Source organism: Aplidium turbinatum, chromosome 8, assembly GCF_918807975.1.
Source record: "Aplidium turbinatum chromosome 8, kaAplTurb1.1, whole genome shotgun sequence".
Classification (NCBI taxonomy): Eukaryota; Metazoa; Chordata; class Ascidiacea; order Aplousobranchia; family Polyclinidae; genus Aplidium; species Aplidium turbinatum.
In genome coordinates this window covers 30,770,919-30,797,558 of record NC_137479.1, presented here as the reverse complement: position 1 = coordinate 30,797,558, position 26,640 = coordinate 30,770,919, and the positions used below count along the sequence as shown (strand labels likewise).

General features: G+C 40.6%; 1 protein-coding gene across 1 annotated transcript; it reads left to right on the top strand.

The window, feature by feature from the left end:
* The first annotated feature begins 1,151 nt into the window (after positions 1 to 1,151).
* LOC145776276 (guanine nucleotide exchange factor DBS-like) lies at positions 1,152 to 26,636 on the top strand. The gene is made up of 25 exons (XM_082587678.1): positions 1,152 to 1,842; positions 3,306 to 3,516; positions 5,425 to 5,515; positions 8,230 to 8,343; positions 8,654 to 8,770; positions 10,051 to 10,200; positions 10,499 to 10,617; positions 11,248 to 11,350; positions 12,025 to 12,159; positions 12,899 to 13,090; positions 14,193 to 14,360; positions 15,473 to 15,673; positions 16,550 to 16,629; positions 17,227 to 17,293; positions 17,537 to 17,722; positions 19,041 to 19,229; positions 19,637 to 19,756; positions 20,404 to 20,507; positions 21,041 to 21,212; positions 22,308 to 22,503; positions 22,827 to 23,002; positions 23,731 to 23,827; positions 24,174 to 24,247; positions 24,702 to 24,815; positions 25,955 to 26,636. The coding sequence occupies exons 1-25, from the start codon at positions 1,152 to 1,154 to the stop codon at positions 26,066 to 26,068; spliced, it is 3,981 nt and encodes a 1,326-aa protein (XP_082443804.1). The 3' UTR covers positions 26,069 to 26,636.
* Positions 26,637 to 26,640: the final 4 nt, after the last annotated feature.

Here is a 26,640-nt window from a genome sequence, read left to right as displayed (position 1 = left end):
CACACGACTATATATTATATGTGTTGGCCGAGACTAGAGTTGAGATAAGATCCAATGAAATTCTTTTTACGAACAGGCCTGTCCAAAGAAAGAGTTAGGTTTGTTGACAGAATGGAAATGGTAGAGATTTAAGGAGATTATTTCATTTGTAAATATACATTTCAATTGTGCATACACATTCTAGGATACCTGTGAGAGCAAATTGAAACTCTCCCAGCACCAAAATGGTAGCGACAAAAAGTTAGGGAAGGCAATTGGAACTAGGCCTACAATCTAAGGCTGAAAATCATTTTGATTTTTTTTTGTTTCATTAAGATCACATTGACCCATATCAGTGGCCTTTTTATAGATGGGCAGGGCCGGATTTAGCTGATGGGGGGCCCGGGGCACTTTTAGATTGGGGGGCCCCCGTGCAAAAAAAAATTTCCGCGCCGACGGCGCGAAAAACCATCTCTACGTCTACAGTAGCATCAGTCCAGTACTGCACAGCATTTTGCAGAAACTTTAAAGGCCAAAAGGAAAAAAATAACACAAAATCACATTTTTTCCACATAGGGGGGCCCTTCAAAAGTCGGGGGGCCCGGGGCAACTGCCCCCTCTGCCCCCCTAAATCCGGGCCTGTAGATGGGGCTGGTTTTCTTACCCCCTGTGAGATATATGACGACACGTTTATTGAATGTGGAGTGTGGAAGTGTAAACGCATAAGCATAGCCAAATTGTACAAAAATACCGTTACAACAACCCACAACGGTTACCGTACTGCATGTGACTGGTAAGCCACTGTTCGTAGAATCGTAGGATAGTTGGAAAAGTTTAGTTTGAAAAAAATTTAAAAACATTTCAATTCAATATATTTTTCTTTATCGGAATGCAAAAGAAACGATATTGTAGAAATAAAACACAGCAACAAAACCAACAACAGGAAAATGGTAGCCAATAACAAAAATGGTACAGTACAGGCCTGACAAAAGTTCATGGCACAATAATGTTTCAATGTAGCTTACCGTAATGAACGTTATTGTTAATTGATTTTGTATAGAACGTAACGCAGTGATAAAAAATAGATCCAATTTTATGTAACTTATTGTGTTTAACTGGTTTAAATAATTTCTGGTTGATTTTAATTTGAGCTTAGGAAGTCGATTTGAATAATGACGTCTATTGTCACGCATGATCGATTGCATCAGTCACATATCAGTAAATGTGCGACCGAAGCAGCAAGCATACTTGAGCCGTTGACGGAAGTGGACAGAAATTCGCTGCAGTTTCTTGACACTGTTGATCTCGAAGTTGTCTCTTTGCATTCAGACAGTGATGATTCACTTGTAGATAACAAACACTTTCAAGACGGAAGTCAGTTTGTGAGAAAGCGCCGAAATGCAATAGATTTTTCTCCTGTAGATGCAGCAGCTGGCGAAGAAGAAATAAACAACAACTCAGAATTGGGTAACGAATTAAAAGAAGACAATAACAACTCTGTTAACATCATTGCATCATCAGATTACGATTTTACTTCTGACAGCAGTATGATAGATAACCATGAAATTGACAGCGTTCCAGTATCTCCTGACAAGGTTAACTTCTCTTCCAGTGGAAGTTCTTCTGCTTCAGAAAGTGATGATTTTGAAGACATATTTGATAGCATTGGAGTCACAGAAAGTCAAGTTCAAGAATCCAAAATGAGTCAAAACCTGTTTCTTTGGGGAAGTGGGGAAACAGGTACCCGTAACAATGGAAATTGTAAGGATTCATCATCTCAAAAGACTTATAGCAATTTTAATGAAGTGTGCCATCGCCTTTCCACTCTGCCTCCAGTTCACTCAACCAAGTCATCATCGAAAGGTACACTTTTAAATGATGTATGCATTTAATAAAGAATTAACTTTGCATTACGGTGCCTTAATTTATAACTGTGGGAAATGGTACCGTAGGCCTCCAGAATGTACGGTACCGGTACTAAAGTATACTGTACCATCACCATTCACCAGGCTATTTGAAGTTTGAATCCAGTAAGCTATATATTTGCTATTTTTAGTTGTTTTGCAACTGTTATAAGTACGGTATGATTTAAGTGTTCAGTTATTTATAGCTTAATTAAAAATACACAACTGTAGGGTTTAGCCTAAGTTTGGTGTTAAAATACGTTTGAAACATGTCAATTAAAGGTTGTGGAGTGCAAGCAAACAATGCCAATCAATAAAAGCTGTTTGCTGTGTTGTGGTTGATTGCGTTGCAGGTGCTCCTGCTAGATTTTATTGCTGACCCCTCAAGAGTCATTGCTTTTGTATTTATGGCACAGGCCACCCAGCACAAGCTCATGTGACTTCAGGATTTGTGTTGAGGGATCTGTTCTAAGTTTATGAACTTGATTGGAGTGGATCTTGTTACACTCCAACATATCTTTATATCATTTGGCAGGGGTGCTGATGATATAGCCTAGTATAATGCAATGTAGGGAGGTGCACTTGCAGTGAATAATGCTTGTAGCAGTGCAGAAAGATAGTGTAATTTGGTTGTCAGTGATCTTTTGTGCATTGAAAACAGGGTGGAGGGATGCTAACAAAGTGGTGTATTTGTAGCCTATATTATATTGTTGATGGTTTTGTAATGTTTGGACATAGTGGTATTCACAAACTGTACTATTTGTGTATTATGAGTTTTGATGCTGATTCTCTTCTCTGCTGTGATATCTGCATCAATTGATTTGTTTCTTCAGTTGTATGAACTTTGTTTAGGATTATATTAAGTACGGTAACCTTGTTGTTTACCAGTTTGTAATGAGAAAATTTTATCAAAGACTGAATGGCAAAATGTGCATTCTGGTTTAATAGTTTTAATTGTTTTATTGTATTGTCCGTTCTTTCATTATACATCCTGCTGTATTGAGTCGGTTGTCCAAATGTATGCCATTGTGAGTTTGAAATGCTTTCACATGTGACAAGTTTCAACCTGAAGAACATTATTTCAACATGAAGTAGCCCAGCTCCAATCAATCCAAAAGCTGTTTATTGAAATAGTTGTATGTTCTATAATATTTATTATTTAGCTCAACTTTTTGTGAACACAGTGTTTCTTTCAAGTATATCTACCATATATTGTTATTTTCAAGTTACTTTTCCTGTTTTGCCTTTTGTAAGTTTTTAAAGTGAATTCTTTATTATATGCAAAAAGCATTAATGTATGTTTTTATACTGTATATGTCATATAAATACTGCTGAGTTTATTATGGCGTGTAGTGAAAATCGTATGAAATATTACACACCTGTTGACCATTCCTGGCCAGGCTAATGTTTTGTCTGTTGCAGAGTCTTTGTCACATCCAAATGCGACCCCGTGTGTCCGGCCACTTACTGCTCAGCGACTTCTACCTCAGCTCGAGTGCTGCTATGCATACATGCATGGTGGGAAAGATCTCAACGATGCTCCAATCATATGCCTTCCCCATTACCTAGACCTTCGTGACGTAACGGAAGAAGATTTTCGAGATGTGATTTTGTATTTAACAAGTGTCACAAAGTATGCTGTGGTGACTGCACTTTAATATTTTATGCTGATGTATGATTTTAGGTATTGTTTGTCATAAAACGCTCTTCACATAAAAATGCTTAGAGGATTAGACAGACTTGACTGCACTTGAAGTGGTAGTATATCATTTAAAGCAGAAGTTCAAGATTGTTTCACCAACATTTGACCCCCTCAGTTAGAGAACTTCAACCCTGAAGGATACCACAGTACTTGTTTTTGCTCTAAAGCAGTGGTTCTTAACCTATGGGTAATTACCCACATGTGGGTAATTTCAGGATAGCAGGTGGGTAATCAGCTGAACCAGAATATTTAGAATTATAGATCTATAACAAACAAATCACAACTCATCACAAATATCAAAGCTTCTCCTGTGTTTGGAATACAGCTTGATGAGTCTGTTGATGTTGTGAATCTTTCTCAACTGATGGTGTTTGTTCGGTATCTTCACAACAACACTATTGAAGATTTTCTTTTTTGCCGCCAATTGCAAACAACGACAAAAGCTAGCGATGTGCTAAAGCTAGTGGAAGACTTTTTTACGACAGAAAAATTTAAATTGAAGCAAATTTGGAAGTGTTTGCACGGATGAGGCATCTGCTATGCTTGGGGTGCGATTTGTTTTTTTGCAAATTATCCAACAGAAAAATCTCAACATTATTGGAACGCACTGCATCATACATAGGGAAGCGTTGGCATCAAGAACTATGTCACAGCCACTTCAGTAAGCACTTGATTGTGCTATTAAAGTTGTGAACTATATAAAAGCGAGTGCCCTTAATACACGACTCTTCCGAAAATTGTGCCAAGACAAGTAAGCTGAGTATGATTCTCTGTTGTTCCATACTTCTGTACGCTGGCTCTCAAAAGGAAACATGTTGATTCGGCTTGTGTGTTTATTACCAGAGGTTACTGAATTTCTTGAGATGCAACATAAACAAGAATTGAAGACGGATATTTCAAATACAATGTTTCAGACCAGGGTGGCGTTCCTAGCAGACGGGTTTTCTCATTTGAACGAATTGAACCGCAACTTGCAAGGTGTGCATGCAAACATGTTGGTAGGCCTACTACGAGACAAGGTTGCAGCTTTTATTGCTAAGCTTAACCTTTGAAAAACAAAAATGCAATCTGGTTATAGAGTAGCAAATTTCCAATGATGAATAAAATGATTGAGACAAACGGTGTCAATTGCATTATTCAAAGTGAGGTTGTTGATCACTTCAGCAGATTAATTAAGGAATTTCATCGCTACTTTCCTGGTTTTGAACAAGACACTTCTTTGATGGCATTAACAAGGAATCCTTTCAGAGTTTCTGTTGAAAATTTTCCAAGTAAAGAAGATGAAGATATCCAAGAAGAGTTTTTTATAGACATGATACCGTAGACATCATCTGTCAAAGCTTTTTTTGAAGCATATCCAAAAGTTGCGTAAAAACCACTAACATTGTTGACTATGTTCCCTTCTACTTATCTCTGTGAATCAGCATTTTCAAGTGTTGTTGCTTTGAAATCAAAATCTCGAAACAAGCTGTTAGATCTGGAGTCAGATTTGCGTTGTGGAGTATCCAAAATCGCACCCAATATTGCATCAATTGTACACAAAAAAAAACAAGAGCAAATGTCTCACTGACACTGTTGATGTTGTTCTTCACATTAAATGTTGTTTTTGTTGAATAACGCTGTTTTAATAAGTTATGGCAAAATAGCAATATAGATAAAATTAGATTTTGGGTAATGGGACTTTGATCTGGACAGAAATGGGTAATAAGGGAAAAAAGGTTAAGAACCCCTGCTCTAAAGCTTGTTACACTGCTGTGCTAACACCAAAACTTTATAAAATACCTACCTTATGATATTGCTTTCAAAGTATCCAGGCACAACTTTGTACAAATGTCATAGGACTTGTGATGCTGATGTTGGCTTTGTGTTGGTCGTGGATCGGAGGAGGGACAAATGGCCATCGCTGAGAGGAGTTCTTGTCAGACTTGCTGTGAGTCTACCTTATGTTAATAATCTATCTTATTCCATTTGATATTTAAAACCTTTTAAAGATGTCATTAAAGTGAAGCACTGAAGCAGACCATTAAAGTTGCTTCGATACCAGTGACTTCATTTACTTGTTGTTTCTCGTCTCTCATTTTGGTTGGCATTGAGTTCTCTTTTTGTGGTATTGATACCATTTATTATATTATCTTGTCAGTTTTAAGCCGTTTGTTTGGATACAGTTTATGGAATACCTTACTTTCTAGATAATTTTATCTGCTCTTGTGTTTTTTGGTCAACTGTTTACTGTTTATTGAATATTGTACAAACGCATCAATTTTCTTCAAAACCCAATAAAACAAACCTGCTTTTTCTTTCCTCTTGTCAACTGCATGTGATGTGCATGTGCACAACATATTTTTTATCAGTTTGCAATTAGATAAATTGCTATTTGGTACTGGCAGGAATCCTAAGTAGTAGGTTCGAATCCCGTTCTGTACCTTTGGTAGGATTTTACCTGCAAGATAATCCTTAACCATGTTGTGAGTTAGCATCATCGCAACACAGCATAATGTTGTTTCTATGTACGGTGTGCTTACTTTGTGTTGATGGAGACCTCATTACGAAACTTTACAAAGTTACTTGCAAAATTGAAAAGCTTCGTTAAGTTCACAAGAAATAGTGAACAATGCTTAGCTGGAACTTTCCAGTTTCTATTTCAACATCAAGGCAATTCAATTGTCACATGTTTCACCACTTTGACTGGGAAGTAGGTTGTCTGAGGTGTAAGCAATTAAGCGGAAATTAGCAGCAAATGGTTTCTTTATTACGATGATCTCTCGCTGATTAAGCAACTATATACTTGGTTCCTCTTATGCCTTTTTGATTGTTAGTGTTTGTTTGCGAGCGTTGTTATACTGCATGTAACCCCTTCCTTATCAAGTGATTCAACATGTATTGTTGATAACGGCGTGTGTTGCAAAGACATATTTCCACTTGCAACTTTGCACACTTTGGCTTCCTGGTGAGGACTTCATAACTTTCAACGCTTGATCTATTTCTTTTGTATATATATTGAATTAATTTATCACAATGCGAATCATGTGATGTCAATTTTTGAATTTATGATTAAAATTTACCTTGTGTGAATACGTTATGTAATTGCAACAGCCAGGATGTAGAAAGGTATTCGTGTCAAATTTTTGCTCTGCGCATAAAGCCTTGTTGGTTTTGCAAAATTTGCTTTTTGTCGTTTTATACCTGAAATAGTTGTCAATTCATGATGCATAACGACTGCGGCGGGCGGGAAAGCTGCTGGGTGCACTTACGCTTAAGTGACGTCACCGGAAGCTGTTGAGATTTGTCTTCAGCTCAAGAAATTGCTGAAAACTTTTTGTAGCAAATGTTGGCCGATTTTGGACCCCATTGAAACAGACAGCTAAGCGCAGTTACTATTATTGGCTCATGATGGTGTGTAAATGACAGCTACGCGATGCAGTTGCCGGCTTTCCCTCGCGTCAACCACCAATGTGTTTCATGTTGTCAACTGTATGTTTGGAAGCGTTACCGCGAGTTTAACACGAAATCTCATAATGTGGCAGCTGGAATCGGCCTGGCCATATGTTGTTGCTACGTCATCAATTGTAGGTGTTGATAAGTGGCCGCATGAGAGTCAATGAGCTCATCAGATCGGAGCAAAGTAACTCATTTGTAATGACGGGTTGATTTGTAGTGACCAAATCTTCCCTAGATTTTAAATCGGTTCAACGTCCATAGACGTTATGTGTACGCAGCAGTTCACATGCACAAGTCGAAACTAAATTAATCATTTGGAATCGGCCATCTGCACCACCATGTGAGTTGGTTGAGGTATCTTAATATCAGATCGGGTTTGACGCGAAAAAACCTGGGGAACTTTGCACACGTGATGCCAGCATGAGTGGCGGTGTTCTTTAGTAATATCTGATGGATCAGCATGACAGAGACTGGACAGACCTGATTAACTACAATGGTAGCAAAAGTAACAACGGGCTTTCATGATCACTTAAGGTTCACCATCACCTGTTAAACTATCATTTCTCAAATCCTCATGGGTTTCATCTTCTAGCTTTCATCTTGTATTTAAATACACGATTAACATCGTTTTTGCTGAATAATAAGTGATTTGAAGACCGCCAATTAGTTCATCAATTAAAGTCAAATAAGGTGACGTCACTTTGTTTAAAGGTCAGATGAAGCGGTCGTCAACTGCTATTTGCGTGCATCGTAGTTGTATTGGTGTACCCACATTTCATTCCCACGAAGACATGTTCTAATGCGAGGGTTACCATGATAATTGATTTTTGCTTTGGAATGCCAAATTTTCAATTGGCTTATCGTGGTTTGTCACGCATCAGTTTGAATGAAACTGCGGCTTGTTGATGGATGGTTTGATTCATTGCATTTACCAACAGTTTGTAGGACACTCCATGGTTGAGCGCTGAAAACTAATAGTATATCAACACTTGAAAGGCCGTCGGTTCGACACCGCTCATGAGCGTGTCTTTGAAAAGACACTTAATGACGTGCGTGCATGAAAATGATCACAAAGATTGGCTTCCTTGCATTTCCTTTGTTTCATATAACCTTCAACTATCCAGCGTAACCCTTGGTACGGCAACTAGTGTTTACTACGTACAGTGCTATTAGCACATGAAATAAATTTTGTTTAATCCACTGCAGGGGTTCTTTCCGGGCTGCCTACGAATGGTGCTTGTTCTCCGTCCAGTTGGATTCTTCCAAGGAAGGATTTCCAACATTGGGTTCCGTTGGCGCCGTGACGAATTTGCGATGAAGGTACCGGTAGGTGTCGCTACACTGGATGTTATTTTGTCATGGCCACTTGGCCAGATTATGATGATGATGATAACAATGTATCATCATCACTTTTATAAATCCCAATTCTACCGAAGGCAAGCGACGTCTGCTGATTCTTTTAAATCGATATTTGATTGACGAGGTCATTGCCAAAAGAGGGACGTGGCGTGCTCGCTGAGGCGAAACGAGTTTTGCTCAACAGAGTTTCCATTCAAAAAGACTTAACGTCGCATGTTGAGTTTACGAATTTTAACTTGAAATATAAAGCGAGTGTCATTTACTCGTGCAGATGACGATGTTATCCGGACTAGACGAGCTATACAACTACATTGCGCCGAACCAGCTCACACACGAGTTTGGTGGGAGTTATGACTACGATCACAAAACGTGGATTCGGAACAGAATGGTAAGTTTCATTATTCGCATGATTTCAATTTGCTTCACCAACACAAAGTGGGATGAAATTTAGTGTCAACTTAAAAATATTTAATTTCATTGACGTTGACGACAATAAATAAATAATCATAAACAGACAAAACTCATCAACAATGGCATTTAACATGATAAAATAAGCGAAATAGCAAATGTTTTCGGCTATATACATCTAGCCCTTGTCAAGCCATTGAAAGCAATTAATTCTACATTCTTCTGGCTTTATTCCCAATTTAAGTGGGGTCGCCGCTTCAGATTGCAGTCCTCTACGTCACTCTGTCAGCAGCATCTTCCTTCTTCACTTCTACTATTTCTATATCTTTTGTCACACAATCTCTCTATCTTTTCGGCCTTCTTCGCTTTTTTTCACCAACTTCCAATTGTCTTATTCTTCTTCCGACATAATCTTCGTCTCTTCTTACGACGTGACCCAACAATTGAAGGCGTGTCTCAGCTTCTCTTCCAGCTCTCCAACTTGCATTCGTTCTCTGATGATTTTATTTGTTACTCTGTCCTTTTTTGTTTCCAAACATAAACAGACATAGCTCAGCAACAATACGATATTTAACATTGTAATACATAAATAAAATACATTAAACGTTTTCGACTATACATAGAGTCCTTTTCAAGCCTATGAAAGAAAAAAATAGTTATACATTGCATAAGAAAATACTAGAGAAACACAGTGCAACATCAAAAATATTGTTTAATCGAAACATTGAAAGACTCCTTATCCTGCTCAATACAAAATGACTATGCAACACAACGGATCAAGTAGAGAACTAAGTTCAGAGAAGTATCCAGGCAGTTTGCACAATATAGACTAAAGCACAAAACGAGATAATTGCACAAAACAAAAGTAGCAATGAGTGAAACACACACCTTACAATTTAATCAATTTAATGCAATGTGTAATTAAATGTTCTTTTATAGGCTTGAAAAGGACTACAGAATATGCACAGTCGAAAACGTTCGCTTTATTTTATTTTTGTATTACAATGTTAAATGTCGTATTGTCGCTGAGCTATGTCTGTTTATGGTTGTAAAACATAACCTCACTACCCAAGTTATATTCTTGGTTTACTTCTCACATTAAATAGGAAAATAAATAACCAATCTGCAAACCACTCCATCGTTTGTAAAAAGCCGTGACAGTACAAGATTTCAATTTAATTACAATATCATTGCTTTCAATTTCTTGTAAAGTATTCAGTTCATTTAGGGTTGGATCTAATTGTTGTTCTCTCCTTCCAGTTGATTGAAGACTTCACATCTCACGCTACTGAAGTGGGGATGGCATTAGAACTGTATGGGACTGAATTAGCTGAAACAGAGTTTCCAAACAATATTTCATCAACACAGATACTCATCAAAATTCAAGAGGAAAACACCAACAACCACAAAGTATGAACCCTGCTCCTTCCTAGCTATCAAACCTGTCTTTCGACATCTGATGGTAAATCGATGTTGAAAGGACGGGTTTGTCTGACTGGGTTGGTAAAAAATGCTCTTCATTGTGTTAAGTTTGCTGTGATTAACAAGACAGCCACAGACAACATAATCTATTGTCGCCTTTTTCCTGTCTTTGAATCATAGTCGACGTTGATTGTGATGTAATAATGAAGGGTTTCAAAATGACATCAACAATCATCTTTTTGTTTAGTTCTGAGTTGACTTACAAGTTGCTTTGTTGATTTGTCAGGAAAAAATTGATGAGTTGTTGAAAGCCGCCATTGCTCTGAAAACCACCATACAAACTCCACAAGGTGGGAGCATCATCGCTAACACTCAAAGCAGTTTTGAGACGGACACTTTACAAAGGTTTGTTCTGGTTACGATGTGTTTGCTGTCGGGCTATATCAAAGCCCATTAAGGTCAACAATAAATGCACTGAACTTAGCGTTTGTAAACAGAGGATCTGATCAGTGTAGCTTAGTTTGTAACAATATCTATTGTGACCATATACTGTTCCATGACGTCGGTTTGCGTAAGTGACATTTGAAACATGAACTTTCACCACGTGCTCACGTTTATCTCCATCTGCGTCATCAGCACCAGCGAGTGGCCAACAGCTTGAAATTGAACATTTGTTGTTTGTAATTGAACTTTGTTTTTCCTTGACTTCCAGTTATTGCGACAGTATCATGAAGCGTAGTTTAGAAACTTTTACTGGGGGTGTAGATTATTGTGGCTCTCCGCAGAATCCAAATGTGAAAGTTTCGGCTTTAAATGGCCATAATAAGCGGAGCCCTCTATGCTGAGAAAACAGTTGTGCTACAAGTAGCTTTCCAACTAGCAAATCAGTCGACGTCTGCATACGTTGAACCAATGTAAAAAATATTGATTTGCTTGTTGAGATTGCTCTTGTTGATTGTTTGCCAACATAACTTATTGTTGACGACAATGTGTTGCTGGGACGTCATCAAACGCATAATGGATGTTCGTTTCCAGCATCATGGTCTTGGTTGAAGAAACGGATGCGGCTTTCGGAAAGTTTTGGACCAGGCACGAGGAGAAACTGAAGCAATGTCTTGAGTTGCGACAATTCGAGCAGGTGACGCTTGGTTAAGGCTTCTATTGTTTGCGCACAATCAAGTGAAGCAATGCGGAAGTATGTGGCATGGAATGCAGGCTATTACTTTTCAGATCTTTGATTATATTTGTCGACTTTTAGTTTGAATATTTGTGACAAGGCGTTTCATGTCCCAAAAACGTCCATGTGTTGATCCATGGTTTTATTGGCACTGTTTACCTCTTCGCCTTTTTGGCTATATCGATAGCAATATGGTGGAAACGTATCAGTTTCTTTGCTTCGATTCTTTGATTGCTTCTTTTATCTTTAATTTATTACCTTTTCTTTTGTTGAGGTTGGCTGCTTTACTAAAAGACCTTCCAGGTCACTTCGCAGCCACCCGTTGCAGTATCCACACATTCTACGTGATCGTTTGTATTATTTAACTTTGCTTTGAATGTGTGTATTTATATTCGCAACAAAAATAAACGCCAATCAATCAATCTTTATTTTTTAATATTTTGTGCGAAATACAGCAAGAATTGAGTGTGAACCTCAACTGTGTATTTCATTCGCCATCAACTCGAAGAAACCACCGATGTCTTACGATAGGCTAATGCTCTCGGTTGAGAAAACCTCTGCAAAATCCATCTTTCCCTTTTTCCATCTAAGCACCTAATCCTGCATCGTCTACAAGCTTGTAATATTTTCTCCAGGACTACAGAGTCGTGATATCAAAGCTCTCGACCTTCCAACAGTGGTTCGACTCCCAGACCAGCGACATTGGGACCAGTGTATCGTGGGTCGAATCCTTCATATGCGAGACTGAGAGAATGCACGACGCATTTGTGGTAACGTACATAACGCATTTGTGGTACCGGTAACGTACATGACGCATTTGTAGTAACGTACATGACGCCTGTTTGCGTTCGATAATTGTACGTCATAATTGAAAATCGCATCCGCATGGCGAGGATATTGGCAGATGATTGTGCGGTCGATCTAGAAAGGAGAAGATGTTCTTCATCAGGATAAACACCGGATGGCTTTTTCGAAAGTTAGACATCTTTCCGAAGGTGGGCTGAGGGTTTATCCTTTTACCACCCACTCGGTGTTTATGCGGCTGTCAGCCCGCAAGCCTAGACGATGATTAGCTTCCTGAAAAATCAGTACTGACAGGGTGAACCGCGAGAAGGTTATCGTCTTTTCCCATTATTTATTACAACTGCTGAGATCTGACATCAGAAAAGCTGGCCTGGGATCCCTGCTCAGCACACCACATCTCCATCGATTGCAAAACATCGCAATGGACAAAACAGAATGGAGATCCTATCAACCTTGTTGAAAGACTGATCGAAGCCAGCGGATGCCAAACGATTTGGCTACACTGGCGGCGGAGACAGTTACAATAATAATAATGGCTTTTTTAAATAACAATAACCAAATATTCAAAGTACCGTACTTAAATCTTCTCATGAATATTAATATAAGCTAGCAATTGCATTGTTTAAATGTTGGTTATGATAAATGCTTTTTGAAAATGCTCTCCAATCAAAACTAGTATCTACATTTCAACGTTTTCTTTCATAGAAATGCAAGGAGGAGTGCATATTGTTATCGGAGCGGGGTGGCATGCTCATTGAGGAGCAACACTATGCTATAGACTGCATAGCTCCCAAGTGCAGTGAGGTGATCAAAGTGTCGGCAGCCATCAACGAATTGTTTCAACGGAAATCCAGATTCCTCTCCGAAGCCCGATTTGTCCTCACTGCCCTCGATGAGGTAACCGTGATGACAGGGAATGTTTGTAAAACGTTATTGCAATAACATATTATGTACCGTAATGTAGCTGTGGGGTGGTGCAGCGGATGCGTTGGCAATAATGCGAACCTGGTTCGACACCCGCTGAAGCTGGTTGTTGAAAAACATCGCTCACCTCTGCTCAGGGTGTAAGAACTTGGGTAGGCATAGTTGCTGAAAGAACGGCAGCCAAGAGAAACGAACCGGCCAACCTACTCTCATTAGTGCCGAAGGCTTAGTGTGATAAGAGCCTCATCTTCTTCATTCACCGAAGCTCAGTAATTGAGTATGAGACCATCGTTTTTATGCATATCGTGATATTATCGTAATTCCAGAGATGCAGAAGTTGCAAATAAAGTGCTCGACACACCAAGCAGAACCAAAATATTAACCGCAAAAACTGAAAAAGAAGACTTCCGTGCCTCCCATTGATTCACCTAAAATATTTATTTGAATCCGTAACCAAGTTGTAATATCTATTTGAATAAGTTTGTACCTGAACAAGTGAACATGGACTTTGTGTGAAACCTTAGGTGGCACGGGACGTTTTCTATTCTATTTTAACTGTTGGTAACAATATATTAAGATTATGTAGTTTTGTAGTACCTATTAATGAATTTTCATATCGTGTATTGAATAGCTATACTACTTATAAATGAAATGACGTTGAAGTCAGAATTTGTCACTGTTCTGTATGTGGTTGTATTATAATCCTGTTATTTCGGTAGTGCCATCGTCAGTTCGCGTTGGTTCAACCGTCACAATTGTAATGAGCGTCTCCCGATGCGGTGCTTGAGTTTAAATCACTGATGTCGATCGTAGGTCTGAGCTAATTTGTTATGGTATGTCTGGAAACCTCACAGACAAGATAACTTTGCTTCATGATACAAAGGCAGCGGCTGTGGTCCACTTTATGTTCTAATTATGAATTTGTTTGATGGAACGACAGTAGCCGCGTCCCACTTTTGTAGTGTCTACTAGAATAGCCAACGTAATGGCTGCCATGGTCAATTGCATTGGAAAGCCCGGCATCACACACCCGCCCTATATAATTGCTCAGCGCTCACCGTTTTGTTATTTGCAGCTAAACTCGTGGTGTGACCGAGCAATGAGCACTCTGGCGGGTCAGACCATAGAGAAGCCACAGACCTTCGAAGGAGCTAAGCAAGCTTTGTCGGAACTTGAAATTATTTTCGAAAGCGAAGAAGCAAGGGCTGCCATTCCGGAAGATTCACTACCAGCCGGTTTAAAGGTTGGTTGTTGCTTTTGCTGATGAATTACGTTGAATTTGTGCAAAGTTGAAGCATAAGTACTTGTTATTGATTTGAGATTTTCGTGAAGACATGAATATTTTATTTCTTTTCTTGATGCAAACATGAAATATTAAACGGGCTTTGCTTCCCTGACGAAAACATTGGAGTTTATATTTTTTGCTCATTTTCTTCAGCGTAACAAACTTTAAAGTAGGTGGAGTATAACAAGCCTAACCACCTTTGCGGAGTTTTTTCTATCTTATTCCCAGTTGAACTGGGCCCTGCTTGATTGTGGTTTTGACTTCCTAAATGAATGATGAATGCGTCTCAAGCTGTGTTCATAATGGCCATTCTCATTATGTTTACACTTAAGAACGTTACAAAAGCTTCCACATTGTCCACCTGTGGAAGGCTTCGTTTGTCGCAAAGCTGCGTTGATTGTTAAATGACGTGCGTGTTGAAATGTTATTGATGCCATCGTTGCTTTTGCATCGAATGGATCGTGGCGTGACAAGGAGGCTTTTGTGGTTATCTGTATCGCCTGTGGCTGTCATAGAGGTCAGGAACTGAGACAAACAGACAGTGATCTCTTGAAACATTGTCATTCTTGAACAAATCTCCTTGTTTCGAAAATTGAGGTCTAAACCTGGCCTTGTCAAAAGTAAACAATCAGCTTGTGTGGTGCAGTGATGGTGTGTTCGGCCACTCCAAGTTATAATTCATCATCATCAGCCTGTCATGCCACTGCTGGCAGATGGCCTCCGCATTAGGGTATACAATGTGCAGTAATCTACTATACCGTAGGTGCAAAGGGGAATTTTAACCTACTAGCTAAAGAACAAGTCATATTCACTTGCAATAGCTTAGGATTGTTGTGAGACTACTGGCCCAGCATGTACTGTAACATGTATTTCTATGAAAATTTGATTTGAAAAAACAATTTTTTATTTTGCTCCACCTTACTCCACATATGTTTCCACACCACTGTCTTTCGCTGTTCATATAAAACTGTAGGCAGTGTGGGGATTATGTTGTTTCCATTACCACGAAACTTTTCAATTCGGGTGAAACAATTCCTGGTACTGCGTCGTCATGTAGAAGTTCGTTTCAGACATACGTCCAAACCGCCAACCTGCGTCACAAGGAGGTGAGGGTGATCTATGAGAAGCGTCGGGCCGGGTTGAAGAAAGTGATAGCCAGGCACGTGGACCGGCCCGTCCAGGTGGTCGAGCCGTCCAAGAAGGTTGAACCCAGCGCTGGGACTGCGGTGCTTAACAACACCATCGAAAACAAAGAGAGGCCTAAGTCAGCGGTGAGTACCAAGCAGTATGACGTGGTACTGATATCCAGTGACACTCCATCTACGTGTTTTCGCTTGTTTCGTCGCAGTGCGGGTTTGATAGAAACAACAGCTTACTGAGTAACATGGAGAGTGTGTTTATCGATCCCGTTAGTGACGTAACAACTCCTAGTTTGTTGAAGAATCGTGCACCAGTTTGTTATGCTGACGACAGCGCTACTCACTATGCTGCGTCTTGCTTTTTCATGCGTTTCAATGTAGCGGCCGAGACACGTGCGCAATAAATCTCGCATGGAAATTTTGGTAAGTTTTTGTGTCGTCTGCCTGTGGTAACTGGTAACCGATTGAGTGTCAGTGGGGAAGTGAAGCTTTTACCGTCATATTGACCTATCTTGCTTAGCATGAGGCAAAGACGAAATCAATTTATTGATCGAGAATTCGTCAGTTCAACCGTGTGTCTCGCCTGTCTAGCTGTCAAACAACCTCACTCAATGAACAAGCCTGATGTGTTGGTACTTCCCTGCTACTGAGCTGCTTCGAGTGGTGAGCTAGCTGCCATAGTGTGGACTGTTGCATTGTGGTTGTGCAGTTTCCTGTGCTGGCTATGAGAAAGAAAGTTAAGACTCATCATAAATTGACAAGTGCTTCCACTGGATTGGTTACTTTCATAAACCTCAATATGCGGCAACAATTGTACGGAAGAAGGTTGTTTTGTTCAATATGAACTGAAGTACTAATATGTTGCGTTCTGCAAACAAAATGTTCTTTTCACTTAGTTTCTACCACGCATTTCATATAGAAATTTATTTCCTCCAAATGCAATTCGCCTCCCCCCCCAGTCCCCGAGTGCACATCTCATTTGCATTCCCCCTTCTCTTTCTTTTACAGTCTCTGGCGTCATCTCCGAAGCGTTCATCATCAGCAGCCACGCATTCATCTCAGCCTTCCGAACCTTACGTCAAGCTTCAGTGAGTAGGAAACATCGTGTAACTCTCTATTGACGTCATATCAATGCGTGTCTGTGACATCACATTTAACCATTTAATTGGGGTTGAAATCAAATCGTTCAGTGCCTCTTTGCACATGCCTGGGATCAAACTAAGGTCGTTTGCTCTTACACAGAAGTGTCCAGTCTGTGGTGATAATTGCTTTGAAGCTTAAACCATCACGTGACATCGTGCCCAGGTTTGTGTCTGGTAGTCGAACATTCGCAAGGATACCGGTTCGATACCTGCTCTGAACGTGGGACTGTGTTTTGCAAGACACAAGGTTGGCTTTCTCATCTTGCTGTTTATTCAATTCCACGTGCTACAAAAATGTCTTGCTAGCCTGCAGCCGCCCGTTCAAGGCCGGCGTCGAACCAATATCCTTCTGCGTTCTGCCTCTGAGCGACTGGCATACGATCACCCGACTCAGGGAACATGTCATTATAAAACTTTGTAACATAATCAGAATTCCGTCGTGACTCCATTGTGATGACATGAAGTAGCCCGGATGTTATCGTTCGTTAAAGCCGGCCTTATAGCAATGCAAGTTGTCATGGTTTACATATTATGTTGCTGCAGGCACGTGATGAAAGAACTCCTCGCCACGGAGAGGGTGTACGTTGAAGAACTGAAAGCCATCGTGCAGGTACTGCCCTCGTGCGGACACATGTTGTGAATCAATTTAGTTCATCGATTATTTGGGTTGTGTTAATTCTTCTGTATTGATACGTTGTCCAATGTCCATGTACCGGTAATATTTTAATGACACAGAGGGTCTTAAGTTATGAAGACCAACATATTGTCTGATGAGTAAATGCGTATCTAGCGTGCACCTAAAATCTAATAAAGTTTTTGAAGTTCCGACATAAATAGACGATGCCTTGTGCAGGGGTACGGAGATGCCATCGATGACGTCACGTACTCCAACGTGGTTCCTGAGGAACTGAAGGGAAACAAGCGGGTGTTGCTAGGCAACATGGAGGATATTTATACTTTTCATTGCAACATCTTCCTCAGTGAGCTGGAGAAATGCGAAGGCGATCCCTCTTCAGTGGGAGCCTGCTTTATCAAGAGGGTGCGTTTTTTAATCGCACACGGTAGTCTGTTGTGGGCACACAACCGAAGCCAATTGTGACATCACAAAGACATTTTTAGACGCTTTGAACGCCATGATTGCCAGATACTTGTTTTAAGATCTGCTAATGTTTAGGCAGATTTACAGATTTTGATTGTTTTGAGTTTCGCTCTGGGCGTAAAATCCCGCCAAACTATTGCGCTGCACATTAATTCCAAGATAGATTTATCGACTGTCGCGACTTTTATTACCATACTGAGAAAGCTTTTGCGGAAGGTTATTTCGGACAATTGAACCACTGACGTAGGCCCGATCACCGAGATGGACAGAGTGAAGTGTCTGTTTGTTGAAGCGTTGTTTTCTGTAAACTATTCTATCCACTACATGCTGCCGTATGGTGAACAGTTCTAAAAGGGCGTTGCTCAAACGCACGCTCCGAGAGTCGAACCAGTATAGCTCCTGTTTACTATTTACAAACTTACCGTTGACTAGATCCAACTGACGACTTACATTACTGACGAATTGCTCACGGTGCTTGCTTCAAACTGCCTGCGTGATGGGCGGATACTGTGTCAATATTAGCACCTTCCAACTCAGTTCATTTGGTTGAGCAGATAATATGAAGATGGCGTGTGGTGGTGGCACGTTGGCGGTGTCTTGTGTTTATCTCGAGCAAATAATACTCAATATATTTAGTTTGTCTAGTTTCTTAACAAATATTTTGAGCTCGGCATTGGGTTCACCTAAGTGTCAATACGCAGGTTTTCTTTGAGCTGTGACGAACTTTTCTTGCTGAAGAGATAACCAAACCACATGTAATAAACTAATAACTAATAATAAGTCAACTGCCCCCATTGTTTATACACACCATTAGCCTAAGTATCACGCCGAGATAAACCGCGTGTTCCGGGGCGCTGTGGAACCGATGTTCTTTCTTAAAATTGATCTGAAATCGAGCTACCGAGCATCGACTCAGTGGTGAGAGCGAATCTTCAATGTTCGGAGGGACCTCGGTTCGATACCTACCGAACACACGTCTGAGTTTTGCATAAATGATCGCGACTTTGCCGCCCACTCGAAGTATATCTTTGTCCACCGGCACAAGCCACGAACACGATGATGGATGAACGGTCCATAAAGTTTCTTTGTGATGGCCACAGAGGTACCGGGGCTGATGCACATCAATATCTTAATATTATCCCTGGCTATGTTGTGGCTTACATGTCGTTTGGTCGGTTTCTCGTTGTTTAAAAAGGGCATCGACACTTTGCTGGTATTTAAACACTTGAGTCTTTAACCTACTATTTTGTTTTTGTAGAAAAATGAGTTCAACATTTATTCGGAGTATTGTCAAAACAGCGCCAGATCCGAGAGGTTGCGATCCCGCGTGGGAGAGCATCATCAGTTCTTCCTGGATTGCCAGCAGAGACTGGGCCACCGCTTATCGCTGGCGGCTTATTTGTTAAAACCCGTGCAGAGGATAACGAAGTACCAGCTGCTGCTGCAAGTAGGTCGCGTCTGTGTGGCTGATGCTATATGTCACTAAGTTTACTTTTGATAGGCGACTTTTGTATGGCACGTATGTGTCGTGCTGATCCAGTTTTCTTGTTACGTGCTTTGCTTGAGGGAGTCACCAGACAAAGCATTAAATCTTCAGTTTCAAGGTGTTGTGTGCATTTTAGTCTGAATGTGTCCATCTCGCTTATGAAGCAACAATCCACGACGTCATCCGATTGTAACCAGTGCATTCTCTCAGCTCTGGGATCTGTGAGATCGATGTTTCGTCAGGTCGATGAGCTATGATGGTGGACATTTGAAAAGTTTCTCTTTTGTTGATTCTTTTTTTACGTTGAAAGTTTTTGTCAAACTTTCATCTCTGTAATTCCTTGCCACCTTGTGGTGATTTTTTTGCAGCAAATCTTGAAATACAGCAATCAACACTTGAAGGAGCTACAGAGCGCCGTCCAAGCCATGCTTGCAGTGCTCAAGTCGGTCAATGATTCGATGCATGAGACTGCCGTCTGCGGCTACCCGGTACGTAGTAGCCATACTGTGTACCACCCGACAGAACATGCGTTGCGTAATGCGTATGCTGTGCTAGGTAAACAATTCGGACTCCGGTTAGATTTCGAGCCTTGTCATGTTGCTTACCCAGTCCAGGAATTACTGTAACAGCTGCTTAATCACGAAGTAAAGGTGGCACTGGAAAGAAGCTGCCGCGTAATTTTGATATCACATTGATCTATGCCAGAGGTTCTCCCGCTCTTGTTTACCCCTTGCGGACTGTACCAAGATAAATTTGCCCCTTCAGTTTTTTTATGAAGTAAAATATCTCGTTGTTCTGTCCAGTTCTTCTGTCAGCAGGAGAGCTTCTCCAAACCCTTAGTCTCATACGAGGCAAGTACTTTGTTTATGCGTCCTTTATTTTGCTTTAGATTGGAGTGTATAACACAGGCAGCAGCACACAATAACTTGCCTATCAATATTGATAATGGTGATTGGTGAAGTCTTTGGTGCGCTTATTATAATAATGTAAAACAAGCGTCTTCCCTATAGTTTTGGTGGGGTCTGTTCTGGGAGTAGATGGGGCCGAGTGCAGTGACCCCGGTTGCACACTGGTGGTTTCGAACCATCCACCTCTCAATGTAGTTGTCAAGATTTTGATCTCTTTCTGTCCATAGACCGATCTTGACTCCCTGGGGAAGCTCTGCATGCAAGGCCAGTTCTCGATGCAGATCGACCACAAGAAGACGAAAGTGAAGAACCTAGCGAGGCCTCGGTTCAGGTAACAATGTGGTTAGTTTGGAACGTTGGTTGATGCAATAACTATGGAAGACGAAAGAGACACAGTTTACTGTCTATTGATTAATTATCCTACAATTTTAAACTGCACAATATGGAATTTGGTGCTTTTTAAAATCTGGCATATGATAGTTCTTTTGTCGTTCAATCATAACCATTTTTGACTGATATCAGTTTTGTTTATATAAATTGTGTGTGCGTCTTGAATGATTAGAAGCAAAGGTCGATTTTTAGCAACTTCATTGTTGCCCGGAAGCATTAGTATCCTGGATGGTGGAAGGATTCAATTCCAGAGGCTTCTCCACATATTTTACATTCTATTTGAATAAACTAAACGGAAAGTTCTTCATTGGACAGAAAATACGCCTTGTTGTGTTCAAATGAACGCCTGATCGGTGGGCCTATATGTAATTTGGCTTTGCGAGACAAGTGGTGAAGTGATTTTTCATCACGCAGTTCTTTGCTTTGACACCTGTCGAAAGATGCTGAGTCATCCTTGTCATCGTTTTCTTTCAGCAAAACTGTGCAACGTCATCTTTTCCTTTACGAGAAGGAGCTTCTGTTTTGCAAACATCAGACCAATGAGGCAAACGGCGGTGACACTAATTCTTCGGGCAATATCGGCCAGTCCACCTCGTCGCTAAGTGGTGGCAAAGGATGCCATTATCAGTTTAAAAACTCAATCAAGGTCAGTTTGCTACCCTCTCGTGTATACACATTCGTTGCTGTTTCTCAAACGTTGAATGGTAAGTCGTAGTTTATTAGTTTACAAGAATCTTTTTTTCTACGGAAACTTCTCTTAAGTACAGGTATGTCAAGTCAATTTATTTTTGTTTCAACAGTGCCATAAATAAACAAACTAGCAAAGTACATGTAATTGCCACAATGCGTTGTGCAACTGTTGGTTAGATTCTGGCGCAATCAGGATGTTACACTTGATGATCATTGCTATGATTGTGACTCACAAGCAAAAGTCGCAGACGCTTCGATTGTCTGTGCCGTTTGTAAAAGATAAAAATACACATGTCATGAAGTTAAAATCTTAAAAGTGTTTCCCATCGCATTCTAAAGTTAAGCGAGAATATCTCGTACAGTGGATGGGTTGCTGTCGATGTCAGCCGGTGAAATGGTGTCAGTGCAGAATTAAATGCATAAACATATGATTGGCTACAGAGTATTTGGTTGGATAACATCACATCATTATTATAATGTAGAACAAGCGTCTTCCCTAGATAGTTTTGGTGGGGTCTGTTCTGGGAGTAGATGGGGCTGAGTGCAGTGACCCCGGTTGCACACTGGTGGTTTCGAACCATCCACCTCTCAATGTAGTTGTCAAGATTTTGATCTCTTTCTGTCCATACTTGTCTTCTGCATAGCCGAGTGGTGAGAACACTGGAACGGCAATCGAAAGGCCGCCGGTTCGACACCGCTCAAGAGCATGCGGCTGTGTCTGTAGCAGGACACTTAAAGGCATGACTGAAGGTGGACACGAAGATTGGCTTCCTTGCCTTCCTGTCCACTTAATCCAAATCTTCAACCACCTGGTGTAAGCCTGGATACGACAAACATCACACCAAGAAAACTAAAAACAACAACAAAACATTTTTTACGAACAGTAACTCAATTTATTTTTTTGTTCACACAACTCTATTCAAATTCGTTGTTATTCGTTTATTTATGGTACTATACAATAAAAGTATTCTCTTCCAAAGTTATATTGCAAGGTTACTTACAAGTTGCACAAAGAACAAGCCCTTTAACCGACTACTTGCTGTGTTGGCAGATGAATGCGGTCGGCATTACCGAGACTTTGAAGGGGGATCCCCGAAAGTTTGAGATCTGGTATCAAGGTAGAGAGGACGTGTACACTCTACTGGCACCTAGTGTGCTCGTCAAGCAGGATTGGGTTAGGGAGGTCAAGAAGATTCTCTCGTCCCAACCCAAAAGTGAAACTACCCCACCAGAACCCCGCACCGCTGGTGAGGGCTTGTGCATGTGTCGATGTAATGATTGAATTTATGAGTTTTCAAACAGTCGGTTGCAATATATTTTCAACCGGGAAAATCTTGGTAGCAATGACTCAAAATAGTCAAAAACACACTTTGATGACGTCAAACGGACATTGCTTTTCAAGCAATAAACCGCCTTCATTTCAAGTCCAAAAATCACTTGTCGAGTTTTATTAAGCATTTGTGGGTTTTGTGAAGAAGTAGTTGGCCTGTAATGCCTTGTTAAATTATTTTCTGGGCAAATTATGAATTTTGAAACTATTTACATGACGAATATTCATGTTTTATACCAGATACCAAGAAGCCCACGAAAGCAGTGAAGCGTAGCGAGAGCCTCAACAAGAAGATGCGGCCGAGTGGTTTTGGACGTGACACTCCCAAACCTGACAAAGCTACTGATACGAAAAAGAAATCCACTTTGATCCGTTCCGCTTCGATGGGCAAGGGCAAGGACAAACATCTCCGTCGGGTATGACGTAACAAACATTTGTTTTGTCATCCCATGTAGTCTACCGTTTATCTAACCAGTACAGTTCACCAGGCTTTTCAGGACATGGTCTTTGAATATGTTCCATTAAAATTTTTCAGTTGTTGAAAGCGGCCCATGAAACAGGATCCTAGTCAGAAATGGAGCATATAAAGCGACTTCCGCAATAAGATAGTTTACTTGTTTGCTTAAATAGCGTTGGGGTGACGCAGCGGATAAGACGTTGGTTTTCCAATTATGCGAACCTGGTTCGACACTCGGCTCAAGTTAGTTGTTGATAAACACCGCTCACCTCTACCCAGGTTGAAATAAATTGGTTAGACAACATAGACATTAGACATAGTTGCTGAAGTAAAGGCGGCCGAGAGAAAGGACCTTACTCTACTCTCGTTAGAACCCTACTTTCGTTCGTGCCGATGGCTTTTGGCTTTGTATAATGAGAACCTTATCTTCTCATCCCCCGATGCTTGGATTCAAGTATGGGACTCACGTCTACCCAGGGTGTAATAAATTGGGTGGCTACTGGGTATAGTTGCTAAAGAAAAGGCGGCTGAGAGAAACGAACTGGCCACCCTACTCTCGTTAGTGCCGAAGGGTTAGTATAATGAGAACCTTATCTTCTCATTCCCGAAGCTCAATACCTGAGTACGAGACCACCTTTACTAATCACTTTATGATACTTTATGATAATTGTTTATTTCTTTCCGCAGAAAATTCTCGACGATTCTTCCGAGAAAGCATCTCTCAGTAAAATCACTGATGACGTAGACGAGAAAGCTGAAGGCGACGGATTCAACACAAAGAGAAGTGAGTGGTTGTTGTGACATGTGTGGGGAACATCTCGAGATGTTTCTTGCGCGCAGCCTCATTGCAATTCACAACTCAACCAGTGGTTGCAGCCTCCTGTTCAAGATTCTCTGTGGCAGCTTTCGAAGGTCGTGGTTATAGCAGTTTATCTCTCTGCTCTTTATTAATCCTCACGCATCTGTCGAGAGCGAAGTCTTCCTCTCCACACCTCTTGGTCCATTGAGTTGGTGGAGTCAATGTTTAGTGGTACAAGATCACACTTCACGAGTTATTCCAAAAAAAAAAAGGTCTACCTTTATCCCGCTGTGTTGCAATGTTTATAGAAATAAACTTTTATTGTCTTCAGAATCTCGCTCCCTGCCACGGTTAGTCACCCCCCCACGATCGATGTCCGACACGGAAGATGCCTCCGATGATTCCGTAAGTGCGCTTGGAGAAGCTGTGACGTTTTGAAAAAAAAACGTTGCATTATCTCTCAACTGTTTGTTTCTTGATCTTGACGATTGTGACATCATAGCAAGATGAATGTTGTTCACAACAACAATTCGTAAATGTCATAATGTTTGTGACCTAGTCTTGTAGGGTTTGGGTAGCCTACATGTAACACTCTTATGAAATGTGAACATGCGTCAGATAGTTGTGATATTCAATGTTATCAGGCCGAGTCTGGGCATGGAATGTTTGAACACAGTCGGTTTGGCTCAATGAAACCTCATCGGACTAAATCAACTTGGCCTGACTTTAGATGTGGTCTGATTATATCAAATTGACTGCAAGTCTTTCGAATCAAACATTACATTTATTTGTTTTTGATATTTTTTTAAACTTTTAATGTTGGGCATTAATTTGTGAAACTTGTGTTGATATACTGTAGGTCACAGCTAGTAGCTGTAAGTATGTTGTGATGAAGGAACGGACGAAAATATTGGACGACGGTGAAGTGATCCTCCATGTTGGAGATGATGTCGACATCTTAGAGAAGGGAAAGGTGGGTTGTTACATTGTTTGTTCAAGGGTGAGATTTTGGATTGTGGAAATCTTCATTCTCCTACTGAGAGAGCTTCATCCTCGCAGTTTCTCGTACTTACTGTATTTATCCGTGTATAAGTCGCACCCCAAAATTTGGCTCAAATATTGGTACAAAATTTTTTTTTAGCAAATTTTATTGAAAAACAACAATCAAAATTTTAAAAGCCCTCAAACTAGTTTTCATCTTCACTGATGCCAAATAGTTTGTCCCATTGTTCTTGGGGCATTTCTTCATCTGCATCCCATGAAGGTGGGATGTCTTCTTCGTTACTTTATTCTTCACCCTCATCATCATCCTGGTGATCCCACAGATAATCATCTTCACTCCCATCGAGATTGTTGGAAATGCTCGCACGCAAAATACAAACGCTTAATAGCAGCGCTAACGCGCGATCTGTAGCATTCGTTTGTCAGAAGTTCAGAACCTTGTGTATAAGTCGCACCCTCGTGTATAAGTCGCACCCCAACCTTTTTGGGCAAGATTTTGCGACTTGTACACGGATAAATACGGTATGAAAGCTTTGAACCACTGTCACAGGCCCAGTCACTGAGCTTGACAAAGTTACTAATTGTTGTGTTATTGTCTGAATTATTCCGCCCACTAGATAGTGAGGATAGTTAGTTGCGGAGAGAGAAGGTTGGAATCAAACAAAGCTTCTACATTCAGAGCGAGAAACTGTCACGTGATGTTTGCATGGTGAAAAATCTTGTGAAACCAAGGCTGTTGCACTTTATCTTGTTCCACTGCCATCAGTGAACATTGTGTCATCACAATGCTTTCCAATAATTATACTTTCGGTCAGTAGCGTTGGCAGGGAGGTTCAGAGGATACTTTTGGGCCCGGGCCCGAGATCATTTTTTGGGCCTGGAATCATTTCAAGGATTTCATTGGTACCGGGCCCAAAATACCTTCTCAACGGCCCTGTACAGTATACTATATAACCCTGCCCTGCCTGTCTTGCTTTTGGTACTACAGAAGATATGGTACCTTGTCTTAAGTTGACCACCTATGGTCGTTGATATCGTATTGCGTGAGACGAGTGTTTTCTCTTTGGTACTCATTGACGATGAAACTAATGCAATGTCGTTCTACCACAGGAGGGTTGGATCAAGGTGCGTGTCCTGCAATCCGGAAAAGAAGGTTGGGCACCGACCAATCACATTAGTACCGGCACTTTATTTGCAAACGGATCCTCTGTGATGACAAGCTAGAATTGTTCCATTCCTCGCTAGAAAGTTCTTTATTTTTTCATTTTACGTCAATTGTTGTCAGATTCTGTTTGTTCCTTGCTCCAAGGAGTCGTCTTTCAGAGCTTTCACTGGCTTAACCGCATGTCTTTGAACTAACAATATTACTGCAATATTGTCAGCTTTCCGAGTGCAATATTGAACTTATTTATTATGTATCGATTTTTCATGATGGCAATAAGTCGGCCACAACTGCACACCAGTGGTATCTGCCATTTTAAAGATGATTCAACAAAAGCGATGCTTTTTGTCTTTCGAAAGGCATTGTTGACGCACAAGAAGATTAGTCTGGCCTAGCCACACACGTTTATTCCAATTTTATTTCTATGTAAGTCAAGTTGCGTTTTGTTTTGCATTATTACGTCACAAACTGTTCCTCCGAATAAGTCAGTATCGGTACTAAGGGTGAATGAATGTAAAAATACGCATCGCTTGAAGCGTTCCTTCCAGTCCAGCAATTGAGCGTCAGATGAGAAAGCTATTGGAGTTTTGTCGCGTAAACTGTGATTTTTAATAAACAATAAAAGCTTGACATT